At 44.8% G+C, this 25931-nt stretch overlaps 2 protein-coding genes across 3 annotated transcripts in view; one reads left to right on the top strand and one right to left on the bottom strand.

Moving 5' to 3' along the window:
• Nucleotides 1-1082, bottom strand: part of Setd3 (SET domain containing 3, actin N3(tau)-histidine methyltransferase) — a 72666-nt gene extending 71584 nt beyond the window's left edge. The window contains exon 1 of one of the 2 annotated variants that reach the window (XM_026399424.2): nt 919-1082. The gene's annotated coding sequence lies outside the window, so the exon portion shown is untranslated. The remainder of the gene's footprint in view (nt 1-918) is intronic. The other variant, XM_026399423.2, reaches the window with a different exon arrangement.
• Nucleotides 1083-1475: 393 nt separating this feature from the next.
• Ccnk (cyclin K) lies at nt 1476-25591 on the top strand. Its single transcript, XM_026399439.2, has 12 exons — nt 1476-1662; nt 6681-6835; nt 7357-7605; nt 8039-8120; nt 10217-10348; nt 14399-14504; nt 15767-15824; nt 16546-16715; nt 17038-17309; nt 18683-18716; nt 21325-21396; nt 24216-25591. Exons 3-12 carry the CDS (start codon nt 7409-7411, stop codon nt 24839-24841), a joined length of 1749 nt encoding a protein of 582 aa, XP_026255224.2. The 5' UTR covers nt 1476-1662; nt 6681-6835; nt 7357-7408; the 3' UTR covers nt 24842-25591.
• The last annotated feature ends 340 nt before the right edge of the window (nt 25592-25931 follow it).

The following is a 25931-nucleotide window of genomic DNA, read 5'->3' as shown; positions in this document are numbered from 1 at the left end:
ATCTATCAACACATTCTAAAAGCATTTTTGCTTTTGAAACATCGCCCCTTTTATTTAAAAGAGCAAAAGAGTATGTCCTAAGTGATTCTGAACGCGTGCATTTTTCTGAAACACTTAAATGTCTTCCTCCCTACACAACCAGGCGGAGGTGAGGCCCCCGCAGCAAGTGGCGCACGTCACTAATCGCCTCCTTCTCCCCAGTGGAAACGGAGGAATTGGCGGAGTTGCTTCGCTAGGCTGGAGCCACGAGGAGGAAGAGTTTAAAACCGGAATAACAAACTCTAAAGCACTGAATTCTTCTCCCTAGTATGGCACTGCGCGTGTGGACCACGGCCAGGGGCGCGTGGGAAGAAAGATGACCTATTTTCTACGACTGTCTTTTTAACTGGGCAGTGAAGGGAGAGAGCGGGGACTGGTCCGCGGGCGCCCCGGTGGGCGCTGGGGCTTGGGAGACCGAGAAGCATAAAAACCACATCACCTTCCCCCAGGCGGCCGGGAGACCGAAGGGAGGAAGGAAATGAGAGCGCAACCCGGGCGCACGCGGAGCCCAGAGACCTGCGCGCGAGAGGGGCCCGGGCCCCACCCGAGGGCGGCGCCGAGGGGCCGGGGACACCGGGCGGCGCGGGGGACGTCCCCTGCACCTGCCACCACCGGGACCCGGCTGGCGCGGAATGGGGTGTCGGCGCCCCCGCCCCGGCAAGCCAGACAGGACAGAGGCCGGGTGGCCTCGGGCTCGCAGGCCCTCTGTGAACGGCCCCACGCGCACACTCGCCCACCGCGGCCCGGAGCGGCCGGCGGGGGCGAGGGCTGGACTCGGCGCGGGCCGGCCGGAGGGTGGCCTCGCGGCGCCCGGGGACGACAGTGCGACTGTCCCCGCGGCCCGCGGGCCGCGCGCGTGAGGCTGCCGCCGGTGCTCACCTGTCCGCTCCCTTTCGCGCAGCGGCGGCGCCACAGTCCAGTCCGGACCCCACCGTCCGCCTCAACCAACCCCCAGGCCGCGGCGGCGGCGGTGGCGGCCGGACGGGAGGGGCGGGACGGCGGCCTGAGACGGCCCCGCCACCGCGGCCCAACCCGACTTCTCCCGCCCCCGGGCCCGCCCCCGGACCACCGCCGCCGCCGCTCATTGGTCAGCGACTCGCACGCCTGGGCGCGGCCCCGCCCCGCCGCCCAGCGGCCGTTCCGCTTGGGGTCCTGTGCAGCCATTGGGCGGGAGGCTCTGGGGGCGAGAGCGGCCGACTTGGCCCCCGCCGGCCCCGAAACCACAATTGGCTGAACTTTGTCCATGTCCGAGCTCTGATTGGGTAACGGCAGCCTGGACCCCGCCTCCGGGCCCAAGTTCCGTTAGCAGGTTCGGTTGCTTCCGAATTCACTTTCGCCAAGGGGGCGTGGCCTACGGAAAGGACCCTTTGGCTGGCTCCTCCTCCTACACGCAGCAGCCACTGATCCGCCCGGCGAGTGGAGAGGGAACTGGCGGTTCGTTCCGCTTTTGGGAGCTGTATTTTCTTCTGATTGGCTGATGAGCGGCCGACGCTCCCCGCCCCTCCAGTCGTTTGTTTTTCGTCGCGAGACGCAGCGTGATGACGTATTCCCCGACATTCCACTTCCAAGATGGCCGCAATCGGCAAGGAGAGACGTCGCTAAGGGGCTTGCCTGAGGCGAGGGGTGAGTGACCCGCGGCCCGCGGGCCGCGCCGCCCTCTTTCCGCGTACTTGGAGTTCGGAGTAGGGTACGGCCAACTGCGGCCGTCCGCTGGAGGACTCTTGCCTCCGAGATTTCGCCCCTTCTGCTAGCCCCCATGCACGTTGAAGTTAGCTGGTGACGAGGGGTTGGGGAGTGGTTTTCGGGAAAGGGTCTGAGGCTCCAGGGCGGCGCTGGGAGGTCTGGAGCACCCTAGAACTGGTAGCGGCGTTCGATTTGTTGGGGCGCGATTGGGGTTGGAGGATCTTCTAGCGGCGGGAAGAGGGTGGGGGGGTCTTACCCGGCCGCAGAGGGCCCATTTCCCTGTTCCTTCGTGGCGGGTCGTGGTTGGGCAGGTGTGAGACCTCGGAGACCGTCCCACACCTGCACTGCTCGGACCTGGGAGTTCGCCGGGCCACGGGGCAAGGGTGGGACTAGGAGGCACTTCCGCGGCGAGCTCGTTCTTGCCCAGATGTCTTCCTCATTCACCCTCTCCTGGGCGGTTGGTTTGGTCGTTATTGTAAGACAAGGTATACGTTTAAAAACTTTCTGAACCATTATCTGCATAGGGTATGCTCAGTGATTAGTCCCTAAGTGTGAATTGCCAATTAAACGGAGCTTTCGCTAAGTCATCTGAGGTTAGGAACGTCTTGTAAAGAGCAGTCACTTAAAACTGGCCTTTTTTTTTAAGGCAAAGTTAATAAGGTTTGTGTATCTCCTTATGTATCCTTTTTTACACATCTATAGCATAGTGCCTTGCAGTCGTAAGCACACATTAAAAGTGTCTGTGAATGATGTTAGTAGAATGAGCAGAGCTTTCGATCCCCAGCACCCGGAACACTGACATTTAGTCAGCTATATTGCCAAATGAAAGAAAGAATGGATGATGTTGTTAATGGTACTGATAGATATTTTAGTTAAAATTGTTAGCGTTCCTAAGATGCTTATTTGTTAAATCATCTTGACCATAAATGTAATAATTATCCAGGACTCTTAGGGTTTTTTCCAGTGGCTACCATTGATGTCTAGTTTTAGGAGTTTTCTCTCCTTTTCTCTCGTTTTAATTATATTGTAATGTATTATCCAAGCATATTAATTGATTCCAGCAAAAATCATAGTTAACTAAATTTGTTCCATTTGAAAGTGTAGTTTGCAACAACAAGCAATACAGAAACAATTGTTAATGAGGTTCTTACATTTTAAATGCCATTTCTAAAATTGAATATCATAAAGAAAAAATTGTTCATATTTTGGCTTATAAAATGTGCAAATTCATTTTAGGAATTTATTACAAAACCTCTGAGTTCACTAAGACTATGAAAAGAAAAAAATGTTTTCTGCTTTTTTTTTTTAATCTAAAATTGGGTTAAGGACAAGACAAGAGGAGTTAAATTTGAGGTAATTGAGAAGATTATAAAGAATATCTATGGTGCAGTCAATTTGGAAAGCAATATGGAGATTCCTTGGAAAGCTGGGAATGGAACCACCATTTGACCCAGCTATTCCCCTTCTCGGACTATACCCAAAAGACCTAAAAAGAGCATACTACAGGGACACAGCCACAGCAATGTTATAGCAGCACAATTCACAATAGCTAGAATGTGGAACCAACCTAGATGCCCTTCAATAGATGAATGGATTTAAAAAAATGTGGCATTTATACACAATGGAATATTACTCGGCACTAAAAAATAACAAGATCATGGCATTTGCAGGCAAATGGATGGCATTAGAGCAGATTATGCTAAGTGAAGTTAGCCAATCCCTAAAAAACAAATGCCGAATGTCTTCTCTGATATAAGGGGGGTGACTCAAAATGGGATAGGGAGGAAGAGCATGAGAAGAAGATTACCACTAAATAGGGAAGAGAGATGGGAGGGAAAAAGAGGGAGAAGGAGAGTTGAACGGAAGACAGAAGGAGAACCTCATTGTTATACAGAATACATATATGATGTTGTGACGAGAAAAAGGAAAAAAAAAGTGTCACTTTAGATTGGATAGAGACAAAGGATGGGAGAGGAGGGGAGGAGTAGGGAGGATAGGAAGGGCAGCAGAATAGAATAGACAATATGATTGATGTATGTACATTCCATGTATGTATTATATGTCAAAATACATTCTGCTGTCATGCATGACTAAAAAAAAATAAAAATAAATCGTATGGTAAAAAATAAAAATAAAAAAATAAAGAATATCTAACTGGATTAAATCTAATTTGTAGTTTTAAGGTCAGAGTAATTGCATATAAGATTGTAAAATCATTGTTCATAACCTTTGAGGAATCCTTAATGATAGAAGACTGGAGTCTGGCCTGTCGCTGATTTCACAGAGAGCAATTAGCTGACTTTAGGTACAAGGACTTATTAATGATCGGTTTTATGAAATCGTTGGAAGGGCCAAAAAAGGGCTTGATAGTACTTGGGAAAGGAGAGCTGAGTCCTCCAAGCCAGCAAAACTTCAATAAGGAAAAGCCATGTGACACAAATCATATTTCCTTTTGTTACAAGTTTATTAACTGTTGGTAAAGGGGAGATTGTTAGACATAAATCCATTTAGATTTCCTTAGAACACAAAACATAATCTTGCCTAGTAGACACAAGAAGTAAATGTACATTGGTTAAAATATAGTTAGGTAATTTAAATCAATTCAGATTACTAAACCTAAAATGTTGATTAGTGGCTTGTTAGTAGCCTAGAAGCTGGGGTCTTTAGAGGGAACCTATGGAGCTTTGATTTTGCCCTTTTGAATAAAGGGCACTTTTTAATTACTAGCTAAATATGTAAGATGCATAATTCTCAAGTTAATGAATGCACTCAAACCATTGAATGATAAGTAGGAAGCATGTTAGATGACACCCAGAGTTCTTAAAGACCAAAAGTGACAAAGTATAAATTTACTGGAAGAGACTACATTTGCAAAAATTCAGCTATATTTCAGATGAGGAAGACCTGTCTTAATAAAAAAATGGTTCCAAGATGTAATGTTCTATTTATAGAAACAAAGTAGTGTCTGGATTGAGGAACAGTATCTTAGTCTGAAGTAAGACAGATTGTGCCTCTGCCATTTGCTAACTGCTGTTACCGCTGTTGGCCGGTGACGAGTCCTTGCTTCCCCGATGTTGAAGAATAACACCAGAAAAGAACACAACAGCCAGATGTCACCCCAGCTACTCAGGAGGCAGAGGCAGGAGGATGGCTTGAACCCAGAGCTATGGACAACATAGAGAAATCCCAGTCTCAAACACACACACAAACTGTTTTAGGCAGGATTCTTGGATGAATGTTAAAATTAGTTGGTGACTCTCTTAGAAGAAATGTATTTACATACTTGTTTGCATTATGTAGTATTTACTAATTGCTATGGTGGTTTTAACATATGTCCACAGATTCTTTAATATTGCTCCCTCAAAAAAGGTGGTGGAACTTTGTTCCCTTATCCTCCAGTAAGGACATTGGGCTGAATCTAGTGACTGGTTTCTGAAGTAGAAAATCAAAAGGGGAAAATAATAATTTACAATGAGAAACCTAGCAGACCCCCATCTTAACAAGTGGTCATAGTTAGCCTCAGCTATAAAAAGTCTCTTGATGTCACCGGTCCTCTAACATGATGTGATGAGGAGGACACTTAAACTCTGTGGCATTCTCCCCTAAAACTGCATTCCTGGGAAAACAGACAAATCAGAAGACCTGCCTGCTTCTCTTTAAAACTGACCAGGGCATGGAAAACAAGGAAGACTGAAAAACTGAGCGATTTTTGTAAGAAGACAGTGCAAAGGAAATACAACAACTAAATGCAGTGTAGCATCCTAGATCAGATCCTGGAACAGAAAAAGGGATTGTGGGGAAACACAATCCAAGTAAAAGTTGTAGTTTCTTTACTGTTATACCAAAATTAAATCCTGAGCACCATGTTTATGTAAGGTGTTAACTCAGGAAACTGAGTGAAGGGCATTGATAAACTCTGTACTATCTTTATAATTTTTCTGTAAAGCTACATATTTTTAAAATAAAAGGTTTTCTAAAAGTCAGCTATATAAAAAGACTCAATGAAGTCCTGTTCCCATCGCTGTCTTTTCTATCCTGTTCTTCCCCATTTCCTTTTGCTAATCTTTTTTTTTTAATTGGAAAAAAAATTAGGGACCAAGAAAATAGCAGTTCTTTTCTCTCCTTTCTCACCTAGACGTTAGCATTCTGTGTATACCACCCTGCTTTTTGCCGATTCTGAAAATCTCTCCAATCCTTACAGTACCATTTTTATTCTTTGTAACAGCCTCAGAGTGTGCTGCTATAGTCATGTACCATATTCCATTCAGCTAGTTCCTTGTTGCTGAACATTTGGGTTATCTGTGGATTTGCCATTACAAATAACACTGCAGGAATGATCTTATGCATATGTTATTTTATATTTGTGACTGTGTTTCTAGAGAAGATTCCTAGCCGTGGGATTGCTTGGTCAAAGAGCAAATGTGTATGTCATTTTGTTAGTTATGGCCAACTCACCCTCTGTGACAGTTGTACCATTTTGTTCTCCCACTGGCAATATTTGAGACACCCGCTGCTTTCTCCTTAGCCTTGCCAACAGTAAATCGCCGAACTTTTGGATTAATAGCTTCTGGGGTTTTAGTTAACTGTTCCCCCAACCAGGCACTGCCCAATTTAATCAATATTGTATACAAAAGTATAAATTTGTAGGACAATCTCAGCTGCCCTTTAGGGCTAGCAGGTGGGAAGAGGAGACTACTCAGCTCTGCCATTTCACCTTTCCCATCAGAAATAAGGCAGGTATGCAGAGCAAATTAGGCTTCCAAATGAACTGGTGGGCCAGAGATAGGCCACAGCCATGTTTTCTGCTCAACAGACTAACCTGGCTCCGGCCACCTCCTTTGGAACCCTTCTGCCACGTTTGAAAAATGTGTATTGCCCCTGAGCCAATTCACAAGGGACTTACATGTTAGAATGGCCTCCAGATGAGCTCCTTGTTTTTCTTTTCTGTCGATGTGCAGCTTTTCGAGAATCTGTGTGTTCCGAATGAAAGAAAGGGAAAGGATGAGAAAGCAGGCACAGCCTGAAGGCCTCCTTCCTCATAGACTGCCTCCCTCCACCCACCTTCTCAGGCCTCCCCACACGTGCGCTGGTTCATATTGCTCAGTTCCTGGAGGTGAATTCACCAAATCCTATGGCTTTTATAAGTTAAAGTGCCTAGGTAAAGGCAAGTGAACTACAAAAGGGAAAATGTGATACTAGATGGGAGAGAGGGATAGTTTGGGAGCATAAATCTTTGTAGGAGATTAAGACAGACCTGGGCTTTACTGAAGAATGGAATCTAGACAAACATAAAACAGTTTCTATCAATAAAGACAGAAAGGAAGTGTAAGATATGCTTAGTTTCTTCCAATATTTTACCTAGATTTAAACCTTTATGTTCCAGATGAGGAGAAAATGATCTTCTAAGTAATCATGACATCTGGGATTTATTGATATTAAAGTCACGTAGGTGTATTGAATTGGCTTTGGAGGTTAGCCTTTGGTTCTAACTGGCAATCAGTATGGCACAGTTTCTGTAGGGAGTTTTGATTCAAAATCAAGTGCATTCTGTCATTATAGATTGCCTGTAATGGTTAGGTTTCCTTAGTTTAGCATCCCTTTTCAACTTGCATCTTTATTTTATTTTTCTCTTAGGATTCTAAAGTTTTCAGACAACCTTTTGGAAAGAACAAGTCTACTCCAATAAATGAAGGAGAATAAAGAAAATTCAAGCCCTTCAGTAACGTCAGCAAACCTGGACCACACAAAACCATGTTGGTACTGGGATAAGAAAGACCTGGCTCATACACCCTCGCAACTTGAAGGACTCGATCCAGCCACTGAGGCCCGGTACCGGCGAGAAGGGGCTAGATTCATCTTTGATGTGGGCACACGTTTGGGGCTGTATCCTAATTTTTCTTGGAATCTGTTACAGTTAGGTTCCCCACCACCACCAAGAATTAATTAGATATTGTAGATAAAATATCCAGTCATTTCTCTGTTCTAGGACAGTTGTTAAATATCCTTGTTGTTTGACTCTTGTTCTGATTGCCTGGCTCTGCAGGGGTTTTCCTTTTTCTAGTTCACATTTAAATGTGTAGACTTAACCACTGAGCAGTCAGGCCCCAGGAAGAAAACCAACACCCATTAAGATCTCAGCTGAAGTGTGTCGCAAGGCTTGTATCAGAATTCTGGTCCCTCAGATTCCATCTACCTGCTTTGCCACTGGTATTGTCTGCTGCTGACGTTGTTGCTTGTCTTTATTTCTTTTCTACGTTTAACTAAGAATATAACCTGTAAAAAATTATTGACTAAAAGTCCTTAACTAGAACAACAGACACTATGACACCCTGGCAACTGGAATAATTTATTTTCATCGCTTTTATATGTTCCATTCCTTCAAGCAATTCCCAAGATATGTAAGTGTTTGAATTTTGTCATTCTCTATTACATGTTATTGTTTCTTACATTTTGGTGGACTAATTATAATGTCTTGTTTTATTTTCCAGAAAGGGTTGATTTTTATCTGGTAGACACTGTGTATTTTTAAAAAATCAAGTTTGAACTTTGTATTTTCCAATTAACCATGTTCAAGTCTTTTTTTACTTAGGTCAGTAGAAACCACAGTCATATTGCACTTTGTATGAAAGGGTACTTTCTTATTACCTTTTCCAAAATAAATCTGAACTTAAGTGAGGCCGTAGGAGAGGTATAGATACAGGGCTGTGGCATTCAAGGGGACATTAATTACATGTTGGAGGGATCAGTGAACATGCAAGGGAGGAAGTGCTAGCAGTTTAAATTAAGTCTTGAGGGTAGTGGGTGTAGGTGTGCCAAGATGGGCTAGGGGAGCAGTCCAGTGGACGCAGGGAAGGCACTGCACACTAACAGCCCAGTTGGAACTCCATCTGTCAGGAGGGGAATGATGAAACCCTGCATGGGAAAGTAAACCAGGGAGAGTCTCGAATATCAGATTGAGGACATTTGACTTCAGTCAGACAGTGAACTGGTTAAAAGACGACAGAATCAGACCTACGAGGAAGGTTCATTTTGGTAGTTTTTTGTTTTAAGATTTTGCTTTGATTTGTATGCCTTACTCTTTAGTTTATGATTTCTTGAAGAAGGAGACAGTGTCAAAATGAGCTTTGTTCCCTGGCACAGTGACATCCAGTGTGATCCTGATTATGTGAAGAGCGTGGAATGTGGAAAGATAGGAGTGGGTCAGGAGACAACGAAGAAAGAGCAGCTCTCACCTCAGTGACACAGGGACTGCAATCAGCTGGAGGCGACTGAAGGGACAGTGTCTTAATCCTTTTGGGATGTTATAACACAGTCATTTAGGCTGGATCATCTGTGAATAACAAACATACTCCTCGCAGTTCTGAAGAGTTCAAGGTCCAAGATCGAGGGACTGGCAGGTTCAGTGTCGAGTAAGGGTCTGTTCCTCATAGAGGGCACCTTTTGTTGTGTCCTCCCCTGATGATGGGAGAACAGTAATCCCATTCATGAGGGGATCACCTTCCAAAAACTCCCCTTCTAGACTGCAAAATTGGTGCAGTCACTCTGGAAAGCAATATGGAGATTTCGAAACTAGGAATCAAACCACCATTTGACCCAGTTATACCACTCCTTGGTATATTCCCAAAGGAATTAAGATCAGCATACTACAGTGATGCAGCCACTTCAATGTTTATACCAGCTTAACTCACAATAGCTAAGCTATTGAACCAACCAAGGTGTCCTTCAACAGATGGATAAAGAAAATGTGGTATAGATACGTAATGGAATATTATTCAGCCACAAAAAAGAATGACTTTATGACTTGCTGGTAAATGGATGAATCTGGAAACTATCATGCTAAGTGAAATAAGCAAATCCCAAAAAACAAAGGTTGAATGTTCTCTCTGATATGCAGATGCTAACACAAAACAAGCGATAAAGGTTCATTGGATTAGACAAAGGGGAATGAAGGGAAGGGAGGAGGGATCGGAATAGGAAAGACAGTGGAATAAGTCTAACATGACTTTCCTATGTTTATGTATGAAAACACCACCAGTGAAACACCACATCATGTACAACCTCAAGAATGGGATCCTAATTAGAATAAGTTACACTCCATGCATTTATAATGTCAAAGTACACTCTACTATCATGTATATCTAAAAAGAACAAATTTTTTTCAACTAAAAAAAAAAAAAAACACTTGTAGATACTACGACACTGGCATTCAGTTTCAGCATGTGACCTCTGAGGGAACACACACATTCAGACTGCAACAGGAAGGAAAGAAGGTATAGGCAAAAGAAAATTAATCTTTCTCTTTTTAAATAATTTACAAAGCCTAATTTTTTTTCAGGTGTGTTAAATATCCTTTAGACTTTTTTTAGAATATCAGCATATTGATGAATGACAAGGAGAATAGAGGGATTCCTTTATTGTGAAGGTCAGAAACCCTTGTATCTATTCGTGGATGACCTTTGCTAACAAAATTCAAGAGCTTTTGTCTCCCTCTTAGGTGACAGGAGCTTGTTGTCTCTTTCTGGCTGGGAAAGTAGAAGAAACACCAAAAAAATGTAAAGATATCATCAAAACAGCTCGTAGTTTATTAAACGATGTACAGTTTGGCCAGTTTGGAGATGATCCAAAGGTAAGAACTGTAACTTCCTGCCTTCAAATCTTGATTCCTGTGATACGGTTCTTGAGCTGACAATGGCCCTAGTGCCTGTCTGCCAGGCCTGTGAGTTCTTAAAGGGTCCTTATTTAGAAGACACCCTTTGCTTGGTGAGACAGAAGAGAAGATGAGGTAGTATTTTCCAATGTGCCGAGCAGCATCCTGAGCCCCTTAAGGGCAATGACACATGAGAGCGATGAGCAAAAATTCTCTCCTTATTGTCAGCACTTGGTGGCATAGGGAGAGCAGGGTCACATTTCCAGCTAGCTTCTGAGTCAGTGTTCTTCCACCCTCATTCCTATCAAGGTCCCCCCTCTTGTAATCCTTAGAGTCCTTGTTAATTATCCTTAATAATATATTTATCACAGCTTGTAATTGATAGACTTTTTTTTCTTTAAGAATCAATTTTTAAAATCAGTTTTAGGTTCATAGCAAGATGAAAAGGATGGTATGGGGAGTTCCCATGTCCCCTTTGTCCCACAGTGCACGGTGCTTCCACCATTGTTGGCAGCCCTCACCAGAGTGGTACATTTGTTAAAAATTGATGAACTTATCTCAACACATCATTTTCATGCAGATAATTCCATGGTTTACATTAAGGTTCAGTCTTGGTTTTATACACTCTGGGTCTGGATAAATGTGTAATATGTATCCTCCATCATGGTGTGTTTTCCTCTGTGCTTTGCCTGCTCATCCCTTCCTCCTCCTCAACCACTAGCAACTACTGCTCTTTTTACCATCTCCATAGTTTTACAGTTGCCAGAATGTCACAGATTGGAATTCTGCAATATGTGACTTTTTAAGCTAGGCTGATTCTACTTAGTACTACGCATATCAAATAATCAATCACATTTAACTCTCCTCAACTGTAAGATCTTCAAGAGCAAGGCTGTGTCTGGTGGCTAGCACAGCAGCTGGCCTAGCATTCAGTTGAAACTTGTTGAAAAAATGACAAAAGAATGTTATGGGGGAAACACAAAATCAAAGTTAAAACAAAGCCAAGGTGATGAGGCTCAGCACATTCATGTAGTTATCTTGCCTATGTAGCTTGTGTTATCTCACATCAGCTATTCTGTTCTCTGTCAAGCAGTGTTTATATGTGTGTGTGTGAAATGTGTAGTCATTTCCTCATTCCAGAGTTAACAGAGGCCCAGAACACTTTTGTACCTATTGTGTTTGCAGTTAATATTAACGCTTTGTATGCATTGTCATTGTTGATAATCCTTTCCCTTAGGTTTAATTATTAAGTTCACTAACCTCTTTCTAAAAGTTGAAACCTGTTAGAAATTCTTATTTACAATAATCAGAAATGCAATTTTGAGCCACTTAAAGATTAAGTGTCTTACACATCTGGGACCAGGAAGGGTGTAGATGCATGGCAGCAGCTGGTGTGTTCTATCCTGAGGTGTCCCTTTCCATCTGTACCCACTGTTCCATCAAATCAGGAAACCAAGGCCCTGTCCAGACACAGTGAAGTAGATGTTCTGTAACTAAAGCTTCATAAACTAGGGAAGGGGAGCTAGTCATACTGATAAGACCTGCACATGTGAGGCGCTCTGCCCCTTCCTGCAGCATGTGCAGTCTCTGACGTGTCGGGGGAGGCAGGGGAGACTTTTTTTTGGTAGAAAGGTGGTTATTGAGGGAAGCAGCAAAAGTATTTAAGGAAAATAAAGTCATGATTTGTGTGGAACTTTTTTACTTAACTGTGTAGTTTTCCCCAGTAATATTAATTTCTCATGGATTCAGCAAATATTTGTTTTCAGCCACTTTATTAAGCACCAGACATAAAACACTTGGTAAACAGACATTTTTTTACTATCATGGATTGTGGAGTTGAGTGGCAGGATTGATGTTAATAAAATAATCATACAAATAGCTGTCTGATCATGATCAGTGGTAAAAAAAAAAGGACATTTCAAGGTGCATTCCACCTGGGGATGCAGCAGACGACTGCTGTGGAGCATCCCTTGAGCAAAGTGTTTGCAGGAGACCTGTAATTACTCAATTATTGAATATTTGAAATACAAAGAGAGGGCAGGCCTGGGCTGTCTTGTAATACTCGGTGGGCCACAGCCTGGAAGTCATTGGCACATTGGGAAAAAGATTGTGTCTAAATTTGAAAGAAACATTTTAAGTAGCTTTTAACAATAAAAAGTCAGAAAAGGGGGTAGCAGCCCGGTGTTGACACACCTGTAATCCCAGTCATTCAGGAGGCTGAGTCAGGACAATCCCAAGTTCCAGGATAGCCTGGGAAACTTAACAAGACCCTGTCTCAAAAAACAGAAAGGACTGGGGAGGTAGCTCAGTGGTAAAGCACCCCTAGGTTTAGTCCCCAGTCCCAAGGGGAAACAAAAAAGGCAGAATTTATATTTACTGTATAAAACTTTCAGAGATTTTAGAAAGTGTTCATAAAAGAATGCTTGGGAAACTAGGATAGAAAAACCTTAGTCTTGCCATGCCATTTGAAATAATAAATCATTATATAGTCATCTCAGTATTCTGTGAGGATATACTGTACTTCAAAATGAAAGCCAGCCACCTACATGGCTCCTCTTCCCAGAGTTAGTGTTTGTATGACTATTAATGATGAGAATTCTCAGTCCTCTAAAAGGCTCTTTCTCCTCTAATACCAAACAAGTAATTCTCTCTAATCATTCTTCCACACAGTGTCTTGACTTTGTTTCACTGCTGGATTGTATAGTGGTCAAGAAGTACCTGTTTAGGGACATTAACTAGGTATAGAGTATGAGAAAAGAAGAGATTCCATTTACAATACCAACAGTAAAATAAAATACCTAGGCCAGGCCATGGTTGTGCACACCTATGATCCCAGCGACCAGGGAGGCAGAGTCAGGAGGATTTCAAGTTTGAGGCCAGCCTGAACAATTTATCAAAACCCTTTCTCCAAATAAAAAATTAAACAAAGGGCTGAGGGTATAGCTCAGTGGTAGAGTGTCCCTGGGTTAAATCCCCAGTACCACAAACACACACACACACACACACACACACACACACAGGAAATACATATCCATCGTTAACCCTTGTAGAATCCTTGTGAAGGCTAGAGAAGAAAGCTTGAATATTACTAAAGGATTGAAAAGATTTAAATAAAATATAAATATTTATATTTATAATATAATCTTTAAAATTATACGATCATTCAAATAATTTAGAAATCTTCATTTTCCTTAGTCATTCTATATATTTAATGATTTCTCTATCAGAATATCAGTAGTTTGCATTTATTTATTTATTGGTTATTTCTGGGATGATTATTAAGTAAAATCTAGATGGTGAGGAACATGCTAAAATCAAGAAACATTTTAAAAGGAGGATCAATAATAAAACTACCCCTTCCAAATTCTTTTAATCATGTTGCAGGAGAAGATTAAATGTAACAGAAAAATGTGAATAAATGCACGTATTATTCACATTGTGAACAGAAAAATGTGTATAAGTGCACGAATTATCCACATTGTGGGTGTGGTTTAGACTGCAGTTCAAAGAAAAGAAAAATGATTCCTCATTCAGTAGACAGTGTTGGGACAGCTTGTTTTAGATAAGTGAAAGTTTTAAAAACAAAAATGATGTGGCCCCCACACACACACACAAATACAACTTACTGTGAGTTTTTGTAAAACTGGTTGTCACAATCTCTTCCTGCAAGTTTCCTGTAAAAATCCCTTGGTGATTTCATTCTCTCAAGGGAATCTCAAAAGACACCACAGTATATTTAAATTATCAAGTAAAGGTCTCTTTTGTAAAGTGAGACTCTGCATGTTTGGAAGTAGCTAACATTTCTAAGGATCTTTATTTTGTTTCTAATGTTTTTTAAGCTAACCATCTGATTGGCTTGGCTTTCTGTGGTAAGTTCTGGAAATTTATCACTGTCTGAGCCTGAGAGAAGGAATAAAGAGTAAAAGTGTAATTTGAAGAGAAAATAGATGAAAATGTTTACTCTTTTTTAATGCTATTTGAGACCTGTGATTATAAATACTGTCCCAGCATTTGTTATTTTATTTTTAGGAAGAAGTAATGGTTCTGGAGAGAATCTTACTACAGACCATAAAGTTTGATTTACAGGTAGAACATCCATACCAATTCCTGCTCAAATATGCAAAACAACTTAAAGGTAAGGAAGAAGAAGTTTTTTGTTTTTTTATCTATTGTTGTATGTGGTGCTGAGAATTGAACCCAGAGCCTCCAGTGTACTAGACGAACTCTCTACCTCTGGGCTACTACCCCAGCCCGGAAAAAGTTTTTTAAAGACCTTTTCCAGCTGGTTATGGTGGTACAGGCCTCTAATCCCAGTGACTTGGGAGGCTGAGGCAAGGAGGATAGAAAGACCAGCCTCCAAACTTACTGAGACCCTGTCTCCAAATTTAAAAAGTGAAAGGGGATAGGGGTATAGCTCAGTAAAGAGCCCCTGGGTTCAATTCCCTGCATTGCAACTGAAGACCGTTTGCATTCTGAAATCAAGTCTGTGGTAGTCTGCTTTCTGTTCCCGTGACCAAAATATACAAGAACAACTTAGAAGAGGAAAGGTTTATTTTGGCTCACAGTTCATAGGTTTAGTCCGTGGTCAGCTGACTCCATTGCTGTAGGCATGGGGGACTCAGAACATTTTGGCAGAAAGACAGCAGATGGAGAGCTGCTCAGCTCTTGACAGCCAGGAAGCAAAGAGAGAGAGAGGGAAGGAGAAGGAGAAAGCACCTGCACAATGCACGCTCTGCTTGCCAGGGACAAATTATAAACCCCAAAGGCACACCCCCCAATGACCTACTTCCTCTGGCCACTCCCCATCTGCCAACAGTTACTACCCAGCATAGCAGTCCTTTCAAATTATTAATTCATCAACTGGTTTAATCCCCTGGTTAGGTTACTACTGTCATAATCTAATCATTTCACCTATTGCTACATTGTCTCGTGTTTTGGGGGGGACCACTTCATATTTAAACCATAACGAAGTTTTTATATTCCCCTTATGCTTCTCAGAAGAGGAAAATAGGAAGTTTTGATGTATTAATGCATTACCCAGGACATAGCTCGTTCAGACAATTCAGTAGTTTGGCCATTAATGGTGTTTCCTTTTATGCATAAACAGGTTCTGTCATCCAGTTGCCAAGTGATAGCAGACAGGAAAATGAGTCAGAATTTTTTAAATAGACTAATAAAATTAGCTTCAGAGCTAGGTTTCCCATAAATGGTGGTTCATTGTAGGTCATGTGGAAAAAGAACAAGAGGTAGAATGTGGACGCATGTTGTTTGTCCTCATTTCTCAGACAAAAGATCTTTGCTGTGCTGACACACAGTAGGTCTTAAATGCTTTTGCTTCTTTTGAATTCTCCCTCCCCGCCCCATTTCTATTGATTTACCTGTTTTCCTCATTTCTAGGTGATAAAAATAAAATTCAAAAGTTGGTTCAAATGGCGTGGACATTTGTAAATGACAGGTATGCATGTTCATACATTGATGTCATTAAAAGGATTTTCTGGGTCATTTAATACAAATGCTTCCTTTTATAGTAGGAAAAAATTAATTTGCTTTGTATGAAGTGACAGTGGCAGAGCTGGGGGCTGAAGTCCAGGTCATCTGCTTCTCCGCAAATGGGTTTCTTCCCGCCCTGCAGGGCCATGTAGTGTGCAAAGCTGAAATCTATTAAGTACAGAGCAACACCCTGGAGTATTGTGACAACTGCCTGCTTTGAGCCCACTTGTTTTTTTGTGATGGCATTTGAGTGTGTTCCTCAGAATGCCAATGACTGGGAGCCAGCTGCCCCATGACAGCACAGCAGCTTTTTCCTCTTAGATTTGACTTGTAGGATGTTTGACCTCCCATAAGATTTTACTTGAAGAGGAGTGCAGGGGCCAGGATTTCAACACCAAAAGAAAGTATGTAAACCATCTTTCTTTGGTGTTTCATAATTATCAGTTTTTGAACATAATAGAATTATTATAATTCTTTAAAGAACATTCAAATAAGTAACGATGGTTGAAGTAGCTTATTTTGGTACCTAAAGACTTGCTTTTTTGTTTATAACACTTGAGTCATGTTTAGATGACTAAGCAAATTGACATGCAAATAGATGGCTTCTGATCTCCATGCATTGGTGTGACCATAAATATTAGATTATACACAAGAAGTCTTTTTTTTTTCTTTCCTTGTTGAGATAGTCTCTGCACCACCTTGTCACTGCAATGGGAACCAGAGATCATAGCAGTAGCCGTGATGTATCTCGCAGGACGCTTGTGCAAGTTTGAAATACAAGAATGGACCTCCAAACCCATGTATAGGAGATGGTGGGAGCAGTTTGTTCAAGATGTCCCTGTTGATGTTTTGGAAGGTAATCTGAGCAGGCCCAGCTTCCTTGAGAATGTCCCTGTAAATACTGAGTCCCAAGAGTGAATTTCCCCAAATAGGTATCTGTAAGCCATTTTTCAGAGACATCTGTAATTCTCTAATACAGTTTTTGCTTTCTCCAAGCATAAAGTTTTAATGAGCTAAAATTCCAGCCCAGTTTTGCACATAGCAATGATGGGGTGGGTTGCAAATGGGATTCTTGATTACTGGTCCTTGTAGGGGAATCATAGCTAGGATTTCCATAGGTAAAATTTGATTTAAAATGTCTTTTTTTGTGGTAAGTGAAATTGTTGGCTGTCATTTAGATATCTGCCACCAGATCCTGGATCTTTACTCACAAGGAAAACAACAGATGCCTCATCACACCCCCCATCAGCTGCAACAGCCCCCATCTCTTCAGCCTACACCACAAGTGCCACAAGTACAACAGTCACAACCGTCTCAAGGCTCCGAACCAGCCCAGCCCCAGCAGAAGGACTCCCAGCAGTCAGCCCAGCAGCCGCAGCAGCCGCCCACACAGCCACCCAAGAAGCCGTCCCCACAGCCCAGTCCTCCCCGACAGGCGAAGCGGGCCGTGGTGAGTGGGCTTTCCAGGTGGCAGCAGCGCACTTCAGTGCTGTCCCGTTTCTGAGGCATTGCACTGAGCACTGTGAGCAAGAATTGACTGGCCCAGACTCAGGCTGGGCATCAGCGGGGATGTCCCAGGAGAAGTGGTGTCTCTGAAGAAGGGCCTGACAAGTTTCCAAAGAAAGGGGGAAACTTGACTCAGGGCCAGTGGGGTGTTTGATTTTTATGACAGAAAAGAATTTCAGCACACACCGGTCAGGGGCATTGACAGAGGTTTATTTAGGAAGGTGGATATACATACACATTCAGGGAGAATAGGGGCAAGCTCAAGAGAGAGAGATCTTTGAGAATAAAGCAAGAAATACACATGCAGGAGAGAATGAGGCCATCTGGAGAGAGAGAGATGCAACTTTGGGGTTCCCCACTCTTTTTTTAAAGGAGTGGTCGGTATGAAATAGTGATATATTAATTTAGTGATCTCAAGATGGCTTCTGGTTGTCCAGTCAAACTTGGGATCTTTAGACTGAGGTCTTCAGTATCTCATCTCCATCAGTAGCTGGAAAGTCCCCTAAATTATAGGTTTCTTAAAAATGTGATTTTTCTCTTAATCTAATTATTAGGGATTAATTAACAGCCAATAGGTTGAGGTAGAGATAGGCCTGGAAAAGTATATGAAACTTCTGAATTAAAATCATACTTCTTCTTTATGTCTCTTTTCTACCTATTTTTTATTCCTTCCATTCTGCCTTAGGGAGCCCAAAAACTAATGCCCTCTGAGAACCAGGAGGGCTCTCTCCCTCAACTCCAGGCCTCACTATATGTCATCTCTGACTGGGCTCCGAAACTGTCAGGGTTTTCCCCCTCATAGGGTTGTTTGGCTGCTGATGATGTGCAGCTGACTGACCCTAAAGTGAGGACCGTTTCCTCCACCCCAGGGAGTCCAGCCACGGTGCACTGACTGATTGAATAGTTGTGCCTTCTATTTCCTTCCTTGGTGTTCTGTTCTGTAAGTGACACAGGATATTTGTAAAAGTTTCTGGCCCTGGAGCTCAAGTCTATTTTCCCTATGTTGCACAGCCACTGGAAAAAGCCTTGTGGGTAGTGAGCACTCATCAGCAAGCTCTGGGGATCAAGCAGAGCAGAGGCTGGAGCTAGTGCTGCTGAGAACTCACTGTGCACAGACATCCTGTCTGATTGGAAAGAGAAAGAGGGAGGGAGCGGGAATTTCCTGTTAGGTGTCCAGCTCTATCCCTGCGAGTACAAAGCACAAATAATTGTGGTCTGAGGCCACATTCTATCAGCTGTGGTTCTCTTAGTGCCCAGGGTTTTTCCTCACCAAAACCTGGATCCCAGTTAACAGTTGTGTATTTTCTTTTGTAACAGGTGGTTTCTCCCAAAGAAGAGAGCAAAGCAGCAGGTAATTTCTTATTTTAATATTTCTTAGTTTTGTGTGTCTCTATGCACAACTTTAGTTTTATGTAAAGCCTTAGCATCATTTCCTTTCAGGTATAGATTAGTGTTAAAACCTAACCTTAGTTCTCTTCAGAAATTCTCCATCCGCCAGAAAAAGCACATTTCTTGTCTGCTTATCAACGGACTATAATTTTTAGATTGTATCTTGACAAAGGGATCCATACTTGAAACATTATTGGCAGTAAAAATGTACTAACGTGTAAAAATACAGTTGTGGGTGAAGGAGGACAGGTTGCAGCAATGCAGACAGGAGTGCAGGGAAACAGGGACTGCCTGTCCTCACGGTGGCAGCAGCGGCAAGGGCCAAAGAAAAGGACAGGCGGTGCTGGGCTGTATGTTCCTGAAGAGCCACACACTGAGCTCTGCTGCTGGGACAAGCGAGCCCTCTTTGGAAAACACTTTGGGTTTTGTGTTCACATTCGTAGGGCCCACAGTTGCTTAATTTGCTTCTATATGGGAAATGAACAGGATGAGCAAAATCTGAGACTCCAAACAGAAAATTAGACATGTTTGTCTCTGTGCCAGTCCATCCCTTCACACTGCTCTCTCTAAAGGCACAGGCAAATATACTCGTTCCTTTGTTGCTTAGTTGTTGATTCAAGTGAATTATTCATAAAACTTGTAAATCTGCAGCTTTTAATAAAATTCTGTTTTTCTCGGCATCTTTAAGAGAATGAGTTCAGTAAGGTGAAGGTTGTTTTAGCACCAAATTGACAGACCTTAAGTGTAAGATGCAAGAGTGGGTTGTGATCTACGCTGCACGGAGCGTGCAGTTGAGATGAGCTGTAGAGAGGTAGGAAGGGCCTGTGTAACCTTGGAGAAAGACCTACCTTTGAGCCGATGGCGGGAGCATCAGGCAGAAGGGGGCAGGCGTGCAGAGGAGCTGAGAGTCAGAGTCTTGCTCTGATGGCGAGGTGAAGGGAGCATCTGTTGATAAGATGGAAAATGAGGCTTCTCAGGCTTACAGCATGTCATAGACCTCAGCTTAGGAGCACGGGGTTTGCAAATGCAATGGAGCTGATGGAGGTTTTTGAGCAGGGGAACAGTAGAGTAACATTCATTGGAGAGCAGGTCCTGCCAGCAGTGAAGTAGGGCAAATCATGGGAAATGAGGGGAGAAGCTTGTAGGCACCAAGTGGGACCTTGTGGGGACACACAGTGGTGGCATTGGAATCAGAAGGGCCAGGATGTGGTGTTTTTTAGGAACTCTACCATCCCGTGCGCTGCAGGCCACCAGCAGGCAAGGGCTAGAGATGCTGCTGACTTGGGTTGCCACACCCCACGGTGCACACACCTCAGCTCTCCACAGGTTCACAAGAAAAGAGAATGTAAAAAAATCTTGTGAATTGAATGGAGTTTTGTATTGATTACACATTGAAATTTGATTTTTGATATATCAAGTTATTTAAAATTAGTTTCAACTTCTTTTAGTTTTTCACGTGACTGTTAGAAAGTTAAAAATTATAGGTGTATGAGAGTGTATCACTCTCATACTGCTGTCAGGAGGCTCTAATCAAGACTAGTTTTGGGAAGCAAGTGAGACAGAGTGCAACCATTTCCCAGCAGCAGAGGGAAAGGTCAAGTGTGAGTTGGAGGCTCAGGGTTAAAATGTGGTGTTGGAGGAGAGAGGCTGGAAATGTAGATTTACTATACAGAGCAGGGCTTAGTCAACAAAGAAGAGGGTAAAGAACAAAGAGGTCCCTGAACCTTGAATTAATAACTCATGTTTAAGGCAAAGGAGAGAAAGTAGTCAGCGATGCCAGGGGAGACGGTGATCAGGGTGGTGTCCAAGAGAGAATCAGGCAAGTCCAGAGTTTCAGAACAAAAGCTGCAACAGGAAAGTAAGGTGGAGTTTGTCTTCCATTGCGTTGCGTGCTTCCTGCCTTTCTTAAACAGAAGAGTGTGGACTTCCTATAGCCTGTCCTAATGGCCTAGCGTTGTCATTGTGGAGGCTGGCAACATGGCGCCAAAGCATGGCCCATTTCCTCCACCTGGTGTGCGCCAGCCACTGGTGCTTTGGGGCACTGTGAATCCTGTCTGCGACTGTGCCGCTGTCTCTGGGTAATGCACTGCTTGCTGCCAACTGGAAATTAGTGTTTGAGAGTGAGAAAATAAACTTCAATGTCTGAATACAAATGAAAAGGTGGCGAATTCTCTAGTAAGCACCAGGGGACCTAGTGGCATGGCACTGCTGCTCAGGGCCTTTCTTTGGTTTCTCTGAGATGTGCTATGCTGTTTCTTTGTATTATGAAAGGACTTGTCCTGAGTGGTCATTAAGGACACATAGTTAGATATGGAGAACCAGCTAACTGGAGGAGGTCGGCAGGCCTTGTTTTGGGGTGGGAGAGGGTAATACCTGAATCATTTTGCTCTTGGAGCAGGATTCATGAGCTCACAGCAGTGAGCTTCCCCTGGCTCCCTTAAAGCAATAGTCATATCTGTTCATTTTCTCCCAAAGAAATCTCTGATAATACATTTTTCTTTTTCTCCTTATGGCATGTTTATTTACAGGAATTGGTATGAATGGCCTTTTAATTCACTTTTTCTTTGTAGAACCACCACCACCTAAAATCCCGAAAATAGAGACCACTCACCCACCGTTGCCTCCGGCCCACCCACCACCAGGTGAGTGCCTGCTGAGGCTGCTTAGCTGGCATCCTTGCAGCTCCGGTGGGACAGCAGAACAGTGTGGGGGTGCTGGGGAAGCCTGTAGAAGGGCAGCTTGCAGAGACAGCCACGAGCAAGGAGCTTTCAAAAACCATTTGCATCACAAACCAGATATTCTGCAGTTAGACCTCAGTATATCTGCTACCCTCTGATCTCATCCAGAAATGCTGAACTACACAGATAAATGGATTTTAGGAAAATAAAATCCTGCTAACAGTGAACATTGATTCAGAGCCAGGCAGGACTGCTATGGGTGTGAGACTCCAGCCTCTCATATCTGCTTCCTTGGCAAGATGTCTTCTTAGTGCAATTAGAAGAGTAAGCTGTAGGCAGAATCACATGGAGAGGAAATGGAAGGGCTTCAGGTTCTCAGAGGCACACTGAGCTGGAAGGCTTCTCAGCACTAGAAATAGCTTTCTTTACCTGTACACCATCTCAGAAGCTGAAACATTGAACCAGAGCAGGCAGGGCTGGCGTGTTTTCTGAAGGGTGTAGATAGTCTGGAGACCTCCCTGGCCTCTTGTAAGTCTGCTGTGCTAACTGGAGTTGTTGGTCAGAGCATATGAAGACGCTGCTCAAGTTGATGCATGCCTGCACAGACATGCAGCTCATTAGCTGAGTTTCTGTCATATCCACTCATGGTAACTTTATATGCTTTGAGGAAAAGGAAGCATCATTTTCTACTTGGAGCCAAATCCCACAATCTCCAATTTAATACGAACCTTGCTTTAAAAGACACCTGCAAAGGATTGTACTTTCAAGGCCAGGCTTATCAACTTAGCAAGACCCTGTCTCAGAATTTAAAAATAAAAAGAGCTAGGGACTTAGCTCAGGGTAGAGCGTCCTGGGTTCCATCCCCAGTACAGGGCAGGTGGGGAGAGATGCTGCAGTTGCTTATTTAGTGCTTGTAGAGTGGTTGTCGACTCAGCAATAGTAGTTCCCCAATCCAGTACTAGGGGCTGAGCCACCGCTAGGGAGGGATGTGGGATGTGGCACAGTTGGGAAACGGGGCAGTTGGTGAGGTGCCCCTGCCTATGTTCAAGGCCCTTCAGGGGCACTGCCCAGCACAGGCAGCTCTACCATGGACAACTGCAGGTGGACAGGCCTAGCTCTCAGATAGGACCTGGGAGCCAGATGGGCCACTAGGAGGACTGTGGTAGGAGTAAGCAGAACCTGGCAGCCATAGCAGGACCTCCCAAAGGGGAAAGTGGCTACAAAGGAAGCCCAGGTCACAGGGGCTCCTTAGGCAAGGCCCATTCATAGCTGTCTGGTGCGGAAGGTCAGGAGGCAGAGTCGGGGCACTAGGGGATGAAGAAGGCAGTCACTGCTCCTGTGCAGCACAAGAGCATGACAGGAGAGAGGTTGAGCTCAAAGTGAGGTTTAGTGGCAATTTGGGGCCTTGTGTAGCAGCCAGGTGCCAGCAAGGGAGGGTGCAGAAAGGGTGCAGTGCCATGGACAGGCCTCTGTAGAGCAGTATCACAAAAGGCAAGTTTGGGTGCTCTGGTGACAGGAGAGGCTGCTGAGCTGAGTGTCGCAGGCTGGAAGGTAAAGGGGATGTGTGTGGACCCAGAAGGCCCATGGAGTGACACAGGAGGAATTGGTAATTGGTCTGCTCAGCTTCTGACACCAAGGGTCAAGGGCCCCTCACCTGGGGGCCTGTCCTACCTCCCTTGGTGAGGGGTGCCAATTAGCACAGGCAGCTCCATTGGTGTGTCTGTTGCCAGCCTGCAGTTCTGCTCAGCTTCATTTTGGTGAGGATAGGGAATGGCAGATGCCACAGTTTCTGTGTTGATGGAGAGCAGTAGTCTGGTACCTAGGCAGGTCTCTTCTGTGCTTAGTGTCCAAGTCTGCACAATCAGGATGCCATGATGTGCTTTGCCCAGCCCAAGAGAGCACAGGCCAGTGCCTAGGGAGCTGGAAACTGCCTGCACAGTTCACATTTTCTATACCCAGAAGCTTTTTTCTGTGACTTGTGCTCTTTTCGGGCTACCTCAGGGAAAGACATACATTCTAAGTCTTGAGCTACCTGTGGTATGGGATATTCTGATGTCATTTTCCAAGGGTCTGACCGGGACTTGGGATCCCAGGCCAAACCTACTAGAGGAGGCTTTGGGAAAGGAGTGAGGGCCAAGGGATTTGGAACACTGCAGGGGAGGCCCATGGTCTGGTCTGAGCCCAGGAACTTTTCAGGAATGCTTGACAATAGGTGCTGCCTGCCACTCGCATGTGGACACACTGATCCTTCAAGGAACAGCGTAAGCCCAGCCTGGCTTCTTTAGTAACAGAACCAGAACCAGCACCTCATTCATTTGACCAGCTCGCAGACTCTTGGCAAAACGCAGGTGCTGCAGGTGGTGCTGCAGCGTGGCCCTGGCTCCCTGGGGGCCTCAGGGACTTGAGAAGCAGGAAGCTGAAGGAGCCCGCACTGGTTTGTGCTAGAGGTGCTGAGCGGAGCCCCTGTAGCTGTACACCCAGCACTGAGGAGAGGCCCGGGGTCATTGGGAGATGGTTATGGAGGGCCTAGGAGACAGGTCAGGGCAAGAACTGCTGGCCTTAGGACATTGGTCTGCACATAAGACTACAAATGTGTCAGTTGCTCCCTGCACCTTTGTGAAGGTGGCCCTCAGCAACAGCAGTGGCCCTCACAGCCTGCAGTGGGCTGAGAGCTCCTGGCTCAGGGCTCTCACTCAAGGAGTCATGCCTGTGGTTTTGTACCTGGCGGCTCTGGAAACCTAGTCAAGTCACAGGTGGGGCACTGACTTGTCTCTCTTCTACAGACCGGAAGCCTCCCCTCGCTGCTGCTCTAGGCGAGGCCGAGCCACCTGGCCCGGTGGATGCCAGTGACCTCCCCAAAGTCCAGATTCCTCCTCCGGCCCACCCGGCCCCTGTGCACCAGCCACCACCTCTACCACACCGGCCCCCACCCCCACCCCCCTCCAGCTACATGACGGGGATGTCCACCACCAGCTCCTACATGTCTGGAGAGGGTTACCAGAGCCTGCAGTCCATGATGAAGACCGAAGGCCCCTCCTATGGCGCCCTGCCCCCAGCCTATGGCCCGCCAGCTCACCTTCCCTACCACCCCCATGTCTATCCCCCCAACCCACCCCCACCACCTGTGCCTCCTCCCCCAGCCTCCTTCCCCCCACCTGCCATTCCACCCCCTACTCCTGGTTACCCACCACCTCCACCTACCTACAACCCCAACTTTCCACCCCCACCCCCTCGCCTGCCCCCCACCCATGCAGTCCCACCTCACCCTCCTCCAGGCTTGGGCCTGCCGCCGGCTAGCTACCCGCCTCCTGCAGTGCCCCCTGGAGGACAGCCACCTGTGCCCCCGCCCATCCCCCCACCTGGCATGCCTCCTGTTGGGGGACTGGGGAGGGCGGCCTGGATGAGATAACCTGACGCCTTTTTTTTCCTTGTTTTTTTTTTTTTTTTAAACAAGAGTTTTTCTAATTAACTTGAAGAGTAGTTTAAGTGTAAGCAGCGGGGACCTTGTATAATGCCAGACAGTTGCAGTAAGGAAGGGAGGGGCCAGATCCCTGGGATGAAATTGGGGTGGTCCTCACACCTGGAGGACGGGGACAGCCAGCTTCAGTGTGGCCTAGGCAGCTCCTCTTGCAGTCTGACTGTACAGTTTCAGCTAACAACGTCTGAGAGTCCTGCACTGGGTTACTTTATACTAGTGAAAATGTTAACCAGCCATATTGGCTCAATAAATAGCTTCAGTAAGGAGTGACTTTCCTTCTAGAAATCAGTGCCTATTTTTCCTGGGAACTCAGTTTTAAAAAGTCCAGTTCCATCTGAGGTCAAGCTGTTGTCATTATTGTCATTCAGTGGTGTTCTCCCCATGAGACCCAATAGGTCAGATGAACCACTTTTTTGATTTAGAGGTATTTGCAGCCTTTGTATTAAACTATTGTGAAGGGGTGGCCTTGTTGGATGGCTTATTTCTTTTTCCTCCTGGGAGAAGGGGAGAAATGTACTTGGAAAGTAATGTATGTTTACATCTATTTGCAAATTCCTGTACATAGAGATATATTTTTTAAGTGTGAATGTAACAACATACTGTGAATGCCATCCTGGTTACAAACAAGTCTCCTTCAGTCAGTTATCCAAATAAAATCAGTTCTGGAACTTGCCCCTTGTTTGTTTAACAGGGCAGGAGGTGGGGTTGGGGGTTGTGGAGTCTATCACAGAAGCCCCTCTCTCCTCCTGTACTGCAGGCAGCTGGAGGAGGGATGAGGGGCACTGATGGAAAGCCTGACCCCACCATCTCCCTGATGTCTCTGGGGACACTAAGGTGTGGCTCTGCATGTGATTTTAACCACCCTGGTTAAATTCCAGACCAGTTTTGAGCTCCTGAGACCAGGCTTGGATGGGAAATCCTTTCCACTCCTGACCTGTGGGTAGTAATTAGTGGCCTCCACCATCCACTTGAGGGGCCAAATGTATGGGGCAAGGGTAGAGTGCCAGTTGATCCCCATCTG

This window comes from Urocitellus parryii, chromosome 6 (assembly GCF_045843805.1).
Source record: "Urocitellus parryii isolate mUroPar1 chromosome 6, mUroPar1.hap1, whole genome shotgun sequence".
NCBI classification, from domain to species: Eukaryota; Metazoa; Chordata; class Mammalia; order Rodentia; family Sciuridae; genus Urocitellus; species Urocitellus parryii.
Note: the sequence above shows the minus strand (reverse complement) of the source record. Positions and strands in the feature narration are given on the sequence as shown.

Bases quoted from the DNA above. Each gene is read 5' to 3' on its own strand.
- Ccnk (XM_026399439.2), top strand. From the start codon at position 7,409: ATGAAGGAGAATAAAGAAAATTCAAGCCCTTCAGTAACGTCAGCAAAC. The intron at 14,505-15,766 runs GTAAGGAAGAAG...CCTCATTTCTAG, and splicing joins ATATGCAAAACAACTTAAAG to GTGATAAAAATAAAATTCAA. The intron at 21,397-24,215 runs GTGAGTGCCTGC...TCTCTTCTACAG, and splicing joins TCCGGCCCACCCACCACCAG to ACCGGAAGCCTCCCCTCGCT.